A 13,301-nucleotide genomic window follows, 5' to 3' on the forward strand; every position below is an offset into this window, starting at 1 on the left:
CAAAGATCAAACTGTTTGTCCTTGTGACAGAGATTTTCAGATCCACTCCTCTCAAATTATTCTACGATTATCTAAGTCTTAGAATTATTCTGGGCAATGGGAAACAGCTACATTTATTTATTTATCTGGGACTATAAGTCCAGTTTTTAATACAACATGAAGAACTACTAAGAATTAAATTGGGAACATTTAATTGTCTCATGTACCATTCAATCATCTGTTTACAGTATTCTGAAACAAGTGTGTACATTGTACATATTGAGCTAAATATGAAGACTACATTCTCAAATAAGTTAAATCACAGACTACAGAAATTTTAAAAATTAGATTACACTACATGTCACATTTGATACACTCCACAAATGTGGCTAGCACTATTACAAGCTATTCCCAGCAATTGGCCTATCAGCACAGCTGATGTCATGCTCTACTCCAGAACCACAGGAATAAAAAACAGCAGAGTCCTGGCACAAGAACACACAATAGAAGAGAACACAGGATGCAGGTATCCATCCATGTTACCATAGCCACCTGGTTTTTGACAAAGATGCTAAAAAATAAACTAGACAAAGAGCATTTTCAACGAATGGTATTACAAAAATTAGATATCTGCTTGAGAAATGAAACTAGGCCCTCATTTCTCACCCAGCACAAAAATCATCTCCATATGGATTACGGACTGGAATACAAGGCTGGAAATTCATTGAACATTTCAAGGCACAGGTATTGGAAAGGGTTTTTGGAATAGGATCCTGGTTGTCCAAGAAATAAGGCAAACAATCATCCAGTGGGATCTCATGAAACTAAAAACCTTTTGTACCATAAGGAAACCATTATCCAATTCAAGAGACTACTTAAGGAATGGGAGAAGATCTTTACCAATAAGCATCTAGAAGGGGATTCATATCTAAAATATTCAAAAACTCTAAAAACTACACAATCATACAATTCAATCAAAAATGGGCAATGGAACTTAAGAGAGTTCTCAAAAGAAGAAATACAAATGGCTAAAAATTATTTTAAAAATATTCAACACATCTTACGCCATCAGAAAAATGCAAATTACAGCTATTCTAATACTCCGTAACTCTCAAGTCAGAAGGGCTAAAATCAAATAACAACAAATGCTGGTGAGGGTGTGGGAAAGAGAAACCCTACTCACTGTTGGTGGGAGTATAAAACCGTGGCATCCATAATAGAAACCAGTGTGGAGATACCTCAAAAAGCTTAAATACATCTACCATATATGATCTAGCTATACCACTCCCGGGCTTATAGCATAAGGACTCTACACTTTACCACAGAGATACTTGCTCAACCATGTTTATTGCTGCCCTATTCACAATAGCTAGGAAATGTAATCAGCCTAGATTAAGCAGCCCATTAAGTAAAGAAAGGATAATGAAGATGTGATATGCAAAATGGAATTTTATTCAGAAAAATGAAATCATGACATTTGCAAAAACTGGACAAGTCTGGAAAATATACAAAAGTAATTCAGGCTCAGAAAAGCAAATGCCACATGTTCTCTCTCAGCAGTGGTCAGTGCACCAGACCTGCAGAGTCCTGGGCCCATCAACATTCAGACACAATGATAGGGTAGGGACAAAAACAAAAATAAAAACACACAGAAGTAGAAGAGGGTCAAAAGAGAAAGAAGGGACTCAGGGGTGGGAGGATGGGGTAGGAAGACGACAGTAAATGGAGGGGATTATGACCAAACACAAGCTTGAAAACTGTCAAAAATTTTTTTGAGTGTTTTATTGTTAATAATACCAAAAATTGAGCTAGGGTTCTATGTAGGCCAAGCAAATGTTCTAATATTGAGCTACTTCTAGCCCCCAAATATTACTAGTAAATAATTGAAACTGTATGGGAAACAATAAACATAAACTTACCTGCAAATAGGCATTTAGATCCTTTTTCCTCTTTTCTAAAAAATCTCTATCCATATTATTAAAAGTCTTTTTACCAGGAAGCTTCAATATGCTTGATAGGTTTTCAAACTAAAAGACAAAATACATCCAAGCTTTTCTTAGTTGTACAAGAAAACATTTTTTATTATAAGAAAAAAACATTTTTATTCTCCATGTCAAAAGTATCTTCAGATAATTTTGGGATAGACTTTCTTACATTAAATACAAATCAGAAATATAAAATATTATTTAAATAAGTTCTGATGTTATTTATAATAAATAATTGTCAAGAATGATAAAGGTAAGTATGGATAAAGGTGAGAAATGGCCATCATTTCTTTTAATATTTCACAGCATTCAAGTTTCATGGTAAAAAATTTTGAGCAATCTTTCAAACAATTATTTGATTTGTGAGTAAATTAGTAACAAATTAAAATCTTAACGACCAACCGGGCGTAGTGGTGCACGCCTTTAATCCCAGCACTTGGGAGGCAGAGGTAGAAGGATAGAAGGATTGCGAGAGTTCAAGGCCACTCTGAGACTCCATAGTTGAGTTCTAGGTCAGCCTGGGCTATAGCAAGACCCCCACCTAAAAAAAAAAAAAAAAAAAAAAAAAACCACACACCTTAATGACTGTGGTGGTTTGATTCAGGTGTCCCCCTTAAACTTAGGTGTTCTGAATGTTAGGTTCCCAGCTGATGGAGATTTGGAATTAATGCCTCCTGGAGGAAGTATATTGTTGGGGGCAGGCTTATGGGTTTTATAACAAGTTTCCCCTTGCCAGTGTTTAGCACACTCCTGTTGCTATGGTTCTCCTGATGTTGGCCAGGGGGTGATGTCCACCCTCTGCTCATGCCATCATTTTCCTAACCATCGTGGAGCTTCCCCTGAAGCCTGTAAGTCAAAATAAACCTCTTTTTTCCACAAGCTGTTCTTGGTTGGGTGATTTCTAACAGCAATAAGAACCTGACTACAACAATGACCAATTTGAAATAGATTCTGGCTTGTTAAAAATAAATAACAGAGCTGGGTGTGGTGGCACACACCTTTAATCCCAGCACTTGGGAGGCAGAGGTAGGAGGACTGATGTGAGTTTAAGGCCACCCTGAGACTACAGAGTATATTCCAGGTCAGCTTGGGCTAGGGTGAGACTCTATACCTCAAAAAAACAAATAAATAGAGTATATTTATTATTAATGACTATAAAATGATCAAGGTAATACATAACTCTAAAAAACAGTGTGGTGGTTTGATTCAGGTGTCCCCCATAAACTTATGTGTTCAGAATGCTGGTTTCCCAGCTGGTGACAATTTGGTAATTCAAGCCTCCTGGTGCCAGTGTATTGTTGGGCACCAGCTTATTGGTGTTATAGACAGCATCCCCTTGCCAGCAGCCTCCTGCTGCTGTTGTCCACATGATGTTGGCCAGGAGGTGATGTCCACCCTCTGCTCATACCATCATTTTCTCCTGTCATCATGAGGCTTTCCCTGGAGTCTGTAAGCCAAAATAAACCCTTTCCTCCCACAAAATGCTCTTGGGTGGGTGTTTGTCACAACAAGGAGAAACTGACTGCAACAGTAATGTTAGTACCAAGAAGTGGAGCTGTTAAAAACCTGTGTGGCTTTTGGCTTTACAGGAAGAATGTGGGTGAATATGAAACCTTTGCATCAGCTACTCACTGCAGTGCTATAAGTACAGCCTGATGGACTATTCTGGTCAGAGTTGAAAGACCTGAATGCATTAAGAACTGTGGACTTATGCTCATTTCGGCAGCACATATACTAAAATTGGAACGATACAGAGAAGATTAGCATGGCCCCTGCGCAAGGATGACATGCAAATTTGTGAAGCATTCTATATTTTTAAGAATACATTAACAGGGGTGAAAAGTGAGGTTAGGGGAAGAGATTGAGTAAAGGAAAGGTGGAGGGAGGGCTAATCAAAATCTAAGAGGATACAAATAAATCATATGGAATCCTCTGGTTTTGGACAATGGAACACTCAGGAGCCATAGATCATTGTTAGAAAATGTTCAGTGCCAGGGATGGGATACCTCCAGTGAGTTGTTGGCCAGGGAGGTCCCTGATGCCCCCAAAACATTATAGGCCATTGCCAAGGCCCTTGGTTTCCCACTGGGAATCGATGGTAAAACCCTATTGCTGAAGACTCCACATACTTGGGCTGCAAGGCCACTGAGAAATCCTGCTGGAACTGAGTTGGTAACTTCCTGCATGTAGACCAGCTGACAGAAAGCTGGAAGAAGCCATTCTACATGTAATTCAATGGGAGAAAGAGATACCACCAGTGAAGATACTCAACAGTGGATACTACAAGCCTTATAATTGGCCAGCCAGCCCAAATGAGCCAAAGGGTGCAATAGTGGCACATCTGTCATAGTGGAAACCAACTGCCCTCCAATTGGACTAGAGGTTCATTCCATGGAGGGAAATACATCCCTGATACTGGAAACTTAAAACAGGGGTAGTCATGAGCCCTAGGGGTGTAACATCTGCTGATGTCTGGAAAAATGTATATACTGTGCTTATCAAACTGCCCAGTAAGCACTTCTCTTAGTATTTATACCTTTACATTAATGCTACTCTCACTTTGGGTAGAGAATCTTCTCTTTTCAGATAGCAGTGACTTTGGGATGACTCAGAAGGTTATCATAGTGCTGGAAAGAAGTGACTGGAGTACTGAGTAACATCTCGATCACACCTTCCAAGGCTCAGGGTCTGATGCAGAAGAGGTGGCAGACAGAATGTAAGTGCCAAAGGAAGGGTAGGACTCCTTACAACTCCCTCCATACATAAAATGGCCTGGATATTCATGACTTCATAGTGCCTGACACTACCTACACAAGACCATCATAAGAGGAGGGAAAGATCACGACATCAAAATAAAAGAGAGACTTGAGATGGGGAGGGGATATGATGGAGAATGGAATTTCAAAAGGGAAAGTGGGGGGGGTATCACCATGGGATACATTTTATAATCATGGAAAATGTTAATAAAAATTGAGGAAAAAATTTTCAAAAAAAAAAAAAAGAAAAAGAAATGTGGACTTTGAGAGTTGGCTTAACAGGAAGAAGAGCTTTGCCTGGACTCGGCTAAAAGCCATTTATGAGAGAGCCTTGCTGTTATGTCCATGTTCTGAGAACTTGCGTAGGGTTGCATTGCGTAGAAATGGACTGGATGAGCAGAGAGAGATGGCACAGAAACAAATGAAATCTTTGGGCGAAAACTGCTGCCTATTTGGCTGAAAATGTTTGAGAGATTACAACCACTGGGATCGGGCCAGCTGATCTGTACAGGGACAGCAGGAAGAATGCAGACTCTGAAGTAACAAGCCTGAATGCTGAAGGACTTTGCTGTTCTTCAAAGTCAGTTTTATTCACCCTGGATTAACAAGTTAGTAGCCCACCTGGGTACTATAGAGTATAACAAACCAAGAAAGAGAGTCACTGAATTTGCAACATGGTTTTGTTTTCTGGAAATGACCATAGGTAATGTGAAACAGGCTTGCTGGATTACCCAGATGGAGACCCAATGGAGCTATGTGTGGGTTGCAATGGAGACCCAATGGAAAGGCCAGAACTATGGGATGTCTGCGGAGAGCTATCAGCAACAGGTGACGTTTTCTGAAACTATGAGTGGCTTAGCTGGAGGGGCAGAACTGGAACTCCAGAGACCTGTCACTGGTTAGAATTATGAAACTTGGATACCTGTCAATGGCTAGGTTGTCAGACTTGGAGCTACAGATTTTGATGTTTGCCCTGTTTGTTTTAAATCTTGCATTGGTTCAATATTTCTTTGCTGTGTTCAATACCATCTTTTGCGATGTGGATGTTTATTCTGAACGCCCCCCCCTTTTTAAAGCATTACAGCTCAGTTAAAAGACCTTGGATGGGGGGAGGGGGGAATTACCATGGGATATTGTTTACAATTGTGGAATTTGTCAATAAAATATATATATATATATATATAATTACATATTTAAATATATATTTATATGTTACATTTAAATATATACATATGTGTATATATATGTATGTGTGTATCTATATATATACACACACATATATATATATATTTAAAAAATGCCTTGGACTATGGGGATGTTTGAATATCACTGGGATTGATAAAACCTTTGAGGGGTTCTAAAGTTGGACTGAATGCATTGCAATTTTATATCATGGATGGTTATCAGTCAGCAGCAGAATGTCATAGTTTGATTCAAGTGTCCTCCATAAACTTAGGTGTTCTGAATGTTAGGTCCCCCAGCTGGTGGCAACTGAGGCCTCCTGGAAACAATATACTGTTGGGGGTGGGCTTATAAGTATTATAGCCAGCATTCTCTTGCCAGTGTTTGGCATATTCTCCTGGTGCTGTTGTCTACGTGATGTTGGCCAGGAGCTGATCTCCACTCTCTGCACATGCCATCGTTTCCTCCTGCCATCATGGAGCTTCCCCTTGAGTCTGTAAGCCAAAATAAACCCTTTCCTTCCATAAGCTGCTCTTGGTTATGTGTTTTCTGCCAGCAACAAGAAGTTGATTGCAGCCGGGCGTGGTGGCGCACGCCTTTAATCCCAGCACTTGGGAGGCAGAGGTAGGAGGATTGCCATGAGTTCAAGGCCTCCCTGAGATGACAGAGTTAATTCCAGGTCAGCCTGGACCAGAGTGAGACCCTACCTCGAAAAACCAAAAAAAAAAAGTTGATTGCAACAAGGAGAAAAGGCAGGTTTCAAAGTATATTCAGCAGTTGTATTATACAACTGTATGAGACACTGACAATCTGCCCCCATCACATGAAAAGGAGATTGCAGTAGAATAAAACTGAGGAGCCAATAGCATATTCTCCCTTGGAATACAACATGTGAGATTATATGAGCCTAGCATTCATAAATCTAACATTTGAGTACATCTTCAGATATCGGCGACTGCTGAAACATGGGTGTTTAATCATATCAGGTGCTAAAAGTACAAGAGCAAAGTCATTTACTTCCGTGTGGCCTAGCCCACAGCCAGTACTTAGAACTTCAAGCAGCTTCCTCTCTCTTCCATGTGACACACAGTAACTTCTATGAAGCTATTCTTTGTTCAAAACAGCTACATAATCTGTGGAGAGAAAGCCAATTCCTGGTACCGAGATTAAAAACAAGAGCAAGGGGCTGAGGAGGTAGCTCAGCTGCTAAAGATAACTATCTGTAGTGCCTGCCAGTCCAGGGTTCAATTTCCCAGTACTCATGTAATGGAAAGTCTAATGGTTGCTGATTGTGGGTTATCAGGTTGACAGGATTTAGAATCACCATGGAAACAATTTTTGAAAATTTTTTGTGAGGAATTTTCGAGATCAGATTGAGGTGGGAGAACCCATCCTAATAGTGAACAGCACCATGCCATGATTTGGGGTCTTTTGGACTAAAGAAAAAGGAACCAGAATCCATTTCTCTCTGCTTGGTACAGACACTATGTAACCAGCCTACAGCTCCTCTTCATGCTGCCAAGCCTTCTCCCCCAGGAAAAGCTGTATTTTGTCAAAATTGTAAGCCAGAATAATGCACCCTTTCCTTTTTTTATTAAGCTGCTTTCTGTGAGATATTCTATCACAGCAATGAGAAAGTAACTAGAGGTAAAATATAAATAGGTTTATTATTTATAAATGTAAAGTGCTGGGTGTGTTGGTGCACGCCTTTAATCCCAGCACTCGAGAAGCAGGGGTAGGAGTTCAAGGCCAACCTGAGGATCACTACATAGTAAAATACAGGTTAGCCTGGGCTGGAGTGAGACCCTACCGTGAAAAACAAAACACACAAAAAAAGTAAGGTAGTAAATTTTTTTTACTCCAATTTCATAGCATGAAAACACAAAAAAGATACAGGCAGTTTACATAAAAACTATTGTGAAGTAATGAGAAGTCACAATTTGGGTGATTCATAAATCTATAGATATGAGTCTTTGTTGAATATGACATAGGCTGAGTATCTGGTTTATCAATTAAGCAGTTTTTTAAAGCAGTTATACTTTATAAAAGTTGATTTACTTTTTAAGCTGTTTTAAAAAAATATAGTTTCTCAAATCATTTCTTATACAAATTGACTCAGCTTTCCAGAGAACATAGCTTATCTCACCTTACCAAAGTCCTGAACTCATTTCCCTCAAGTTGATGCTGCAGCCCTTACCTCTAATACCTTAGACTATAACTACATATTAGGAGTTGCTATTTGTAATGTTTTGTTATGGTGGCCCTAGCAAATTAACACCCCATGGAAACATGATGGTTCCCATTAAACAAAATTTCTTCAATAAATTTTAAAATATGGAAAAACCTTAAGCAATTTAACTCAGAAAATTCTAAATTAAAAATATTTTAAGATTATCTGCCTAGAACAGACATAAATCAATTTCTTTAAATAGTATAATAAAATGAAGGAATATATTTTATGCTATATAACTCATCAAAACATTATGGAGAGCTGGGCGTGGTGGCACACGCCTTTAATCCCAGCACTTGGGAGGCAGAGGTAGGTGAATAGCTGTGAGTTCAAGGCCACCCTCAGACTACATACTGAGTTCCAGGTCAGCCTGGACTACAGTGAGACCCTACCTCAAAAAAAACAAAGAAAGAAAAAAGAAAAAAATTATGGGAATATTTTAAAGTACATGAGAGAAATGAGAAATTTACCCAAGAAAATAAAAATTTACACAAATTAAAGTGACACATCAATGTTTACAAAGAACTCAAATACTATATATAGAAGCTAAGCTCAAAGACTTTACCTTACTATACATTAAACATACATTAAACATACCAGGTTTACATCCTTAATATACTAATAAAAGTTTTTTAAAAGCAGGTCTGAAATTGAAGATTTCACAATTTGTTAACATCAAGCATGTAAACATTTTTATTCAGTTGCATAATGAATATTTAATATTATCACTTAAATCACTAGCATGCTTATCAGTACTTCTATAGATTTCCCCCAAGAAAACAGAAATGCACAGATCTAAGGGAATGTATATCCTTAGGGGCAAGGTTATCTGATTTTGCCCACTGCTGTCTTCCCAGCACTGAGATGAGGCAGGCATGCAGAAAATTTAATATCTGTTGAATAAATAAATGAAGGCAGGCTGATCCTAAAAGCATATGACAGTTAATTTTTTTTTGAAAGAATTCTTGCCTGATGACTTTCTTTCTTTTTTTTTTCTTAATTGAATTTCATTTATTTATTTATTTGAGAGCGACAGACACAGAGAGAAAGACAGACAGAGGGAGAGAGAGAATGGGCGCGCCAGGGCTTCCAGCCTCTGCAAACGAACTCCAGACGCGTGCGCCCCCCCGTGCATCTGGCTAACGTGGGACCTGGGGAACCGAGCCTCGAACCGGGGTCCTTAGGCTTCACAGGCAAGAGCTTAACCGCTAAGCCATCTCTCCAGCCCGACAGTTAATTTTTAATTGTTTTCGTTTTATCAATTTTTTCCATGAAACATAAGAATACTAAGGGCTGTAAAGAAAATGGTCCATTTGATTACAATGGGCAAATAGCATTTCTTACTAAATTAAAGAAAACAAAACCTGTTTTAAAATCATTTTACCTTACAGGCTTTATGGAGCTAACATTTATTCATGTTAGCAGGTTGCACTGTTATGAAGAGTGAATTACAAGACTGGATTTTTCTTTCACTATTTTATAGAAGACTAGAGTTTACAAAATACAGATGAGTAAGCCGTAGAAGTTGTCAACTACTATTATGTAAAACCTAACTTTCACCTGCTATTTTGTGTTTTAATTTCTTAAGTTCTGCAAACCTTCTAAACACTTAAAAAAAGCTACTGTGACTTTGTCTGAAATACTATATTAAGTATGCTCATCTCACCTGCACTGAGTTATCTGGAAAATTGTCTTATATCAATTTTATTTAACTTTTACTGCTTTATTGAAATGTGAAATTTCTGTATGGACTGTCTTACTGAGAGTTATCCTCTGCCCCCCCCCCCGCAAAAAAAACTTTTCTTCTATATGTCAACATGGGAACATAATATTTATAGTCCTTATCTGGAACATTTAAAATTGAGCAACTTACTAGTACAAGAAAATTACACTTATTTACACAAGGGAAATAACATATTAAACCAAATTCCTAAGTCAAACTACTCTCAGCAATTCAAAATGTTTTTGAATCATATTTGGTTAATGTGCATGGCAGGAAGATACATGTGAGCTATATGCGTTTAAGACAATTATCAAGTATGTACTAAGTAAAGGCATTATTTTCTCAATGTGAGTAGGAAAGTTCCTTCACCTTAAACAAGTCAAGTCAAACATAAAAGACTATTCAATATAAGAAAGATGAACAGATATGTACAATGATATTAAGTTATAGTTCAAAACTAATAAAGTTCAGTAGTATATCATAATCTCTTGAATTTAATCATTTTAAAACTAGTAATAGTTGATCTCACTCTATTGGCATACTAACATGATACTAACCACATTTTTCTACCATATTAACTAAAAAAGGCATTTTCTGACTTCTGAGGTGGTATAATACTACTTGATATCCTTGATATCCAATCCTATTTTAATTGCTTTATATTGGCTTAATACTAGTTGTATATTTAGATACACTGACTCAATCACAGATTTTTTTAAGTTAAAATAAATTTTATAGCTGATTTAGTACAATTCATCTGGTATTGATTTTTCCAAGTTTGGAGAAGATAAAGTAGCTAACCAAAAAATAGAAAGGGAGAGTTTATTTTCATAAATGTTCTTATAGTTAATTCTACAAAACAGGATTAAATTTATTAAGAACTTAAAATAGTATTTGGTCAATGTTAAGTTTATTTTAGGTTGCAGTTCAAAATAACTTAAGTGAAGGTTCCAGGGTTTAACTGCTGAAGGTAATACTTAAAACAATTATAGCATTGAACTCCCCTAAAAGTGTCCATATCACAGTAATGACCCACTTTTCTTCAAGCCAAACACCTGTGCAAAACACAACACAACACACACACACACACACACACACACACACACACACACAACACATTTTAAAATTAGAACTATATGTTCATTTTAATTTTTTCAGGTTTACCACTCTTATTTTATTGCCAGTCCACAATAAGTAAGACTAGTTGGTTTTCCACATGATTCATTTGGTAATTGCTCAAATTCATCCCAACACTTACATGAATGCATAAAATATTCTTACCTTATTTACTTTCATTAGCTTTATTCAACCATTATCTGAATATCCTTAGAAAAATTTAGAATCCATGTTGAGTCAAGAAACAATGTAAAGTATCCAGACTTTCAAAACCACATTACCTGTTCAGTGATTCTCATGTGGAAGTCATGGAAGTCACTGTAACGACGGTAGGTTTTCCACATCTCCTCTGTGGTTAGGTTGCGCCGGTGTACAGTGATGGCATACAGTGCGTATGTCTTGCCATGATCATTACAAACGCCTGCCACAGCATATGGGTCACAGTCAGCATATACTAGTCATTTAGAACAAAATGAAGAGGAACAAAAGACACAAACAGGAGGAAGATGAAGAACGAAAACAAACACAAAAAGACAACATGAAATGAAGAATTTGAAATAGACAGAATGGCAACAAAAGTGAAACAGACTTCCAGCCTGTGACTATGTATCAGGTAATGCAGATGACGGATGTAATGTGAAGTTCGAGTTCATGCCCACAGTATGCCATGAACTGATCTCTACACTGGACTCTTTTCAAGAGCTTTTGCTTATTTTTACGATACTTTTACTTACAGTACCACCTCATATAGGGGGAATACTAGAAACAAAATACTAACTTTCACAATTTAGTTGTATTCTTAAGTATTCTAACTAAAATTTATTCAACTAAACAGTGAAAAACTAAGGTTAAGAATTACCTTCTAGAATTTTTTTCTGATAATATTCAATAATTTAAAAGTTTATTCTAAGGATTTAGCAACAATAATCATGTTTCTAACTGCTTTCCTACATACAAGCCAATGAGTCTTTCAAGAAGCAAAGCCTGTTCCTGTATTATACTAATCTTAAATAATGAGATGAACTTTGGCTGCCCTGTAAATTATGTAGCTTAGTAAATTTTTAGATATTTTCACTTACTTGCAAGCAGAGAGAGAAAAGAGAGACAGAGAATAGGTGTGCCAGGGCTTCCAGCCTCTGCAAACGAACTTCAGATGCATGTGCCAATTTGTGCATCTGGAGTTACATGGGTACTGGGGAATCAAACCCAGATCGTTAGGCTTTGCAGGCAAGTTCCTTAAACCATGAGTCATCCCTCGAGTCACCAGCAAATTATTTTAACAACACAAAAGCCAAAAGCCAGACATATATATTGTTAAGTAGAAGTGTATAGAAGCCTCCTTCTAAGATTTACACTGTCTATTCAAAATCATCTTTCATTTTCTTTTCATGTAATGTCAGCGTGTCAGTATTTCTGATTTGGTTAATAATTGCTATTATTACTATCATTAATAGGAATAGACTTTGTTCATCTTGTTCTACTAACGGATTGTTCTACATACATACAGGCTACTCTAGTAGTGTAACACTTTTTCATCACACTAGAGAACACTATTTCTAAACAGGGTGGTTATAGCAACAAGGGCAAGGCTTAATCCACTGGTGTAAAACGGGCTTCAAGAAGGAAAAGAGAAGAAAGAGGCCAATTAGTCAGCTAACCATAATCAATTCCAAGTTAACAAGAGGAAGCAGAATATCAAGGAACAGAAAGGGAGAAAGAGTAATGTATGAAGGCACTCTAAAAAAGAATAACCAGGATTTATTACAAATTGGTAGGCAAAGGAAATCACTCAGATATACTTACTACAAGAAGAATGAGGTGTATTTTAAAATATAGATGACAGACAGGTAATTTGATATTAAAGGACAATACACACAGGAGTACTGGCTTTGAGAAGACACTGATATAAATGGAATATCTGTTTCCACTGGGCCAGTGCTATGCCTGGCAGGTAATCTGCAAATCATTAGTTATTCATCCATGATTAGGAAAGGAACTAAGGCCAGAATTTAAATGGGTCTCATCACTAAGCACACTGATCAAGCTAGCCAGATTTCTCAATTAAGGAAAAGCAGACAAAAGCGACCACTCCTCACTCTGAAGGCAACATTAGACTATAGGTTTTGCTTTTAAAACAGAAATATTAAGCGCATAGGGTCAATAATCATGTATCCAGCTAGAAAAAGAAATATTTACTGAGGAAACATTCATATATAATGCCTAGCATGTATAACTCATGTCATTAATTAGGTCCATCCCTATTCCATGAAATAGAAGTATAGGGAAGTTAAGGTTGTTCTTAAGTACTAAGCGGCAGAGCTGAGGTTTGA

At 37.3% G+C, this 13,301-nt stretch overlaps 1 protein-coding gene and 1 non-coding gene across 6 annotated transcripts in view; one reads left to right on the forward strand and one right to left on the reverse strand.

The window, feature by feature from the left end:
• Positions 1-13,301, reverse strand: part of Snx13 (sorting nexin 13) — a 140,811-nt gene that overhangs the window by 15,591 nt on the left and 111,919 nt on the right. For 4 of the 5 annotated variants that reach the window (XM_045135750.1, XM_004652837.3, XM_045135751.1 and 1 more), the window contains 2 exons: positions 11,253-11,425; positions 1,899-2,006 (listed from right to left, as the gene is read on the reverse strand). In XM_045135750.1, coding sequence (XP_044991685.1) covers positions 1,899-2,006; positions 11,253-11,425 — 281 coding nt within the window. The remainder of the gene's footprint in view (positions 1-1,898; positions 2,007-11,252; positions 11,426-13,301) is intronic. The other variant, XM_004652838.3, reaches the window with a different exon arrangement.
• On the forward strand, positions 3,675-3,781 carry LOC123455488. Its single transcript, XR_006633949.1, has one exon. It is a non-coding gene; the product is annotated as a U6 spliceosomal RNA (small nuclear RNA).

The sequence above is a fragment of the Jaculus jaculus genome, chromosome 16 (genome assembly GCF_020740685.1).
Source record: "Jaculus jaculus isolate mJacJac1 chromosome 16, mJacJac1.mat.Y.cur, whole genome shotgun sequence".
Lineage (NCBI taxonomy): Eukaryota > Metazoa > Chordata > Mammalia > Rodentia > Dipodidae > Jaculus > Jaculus jaculus.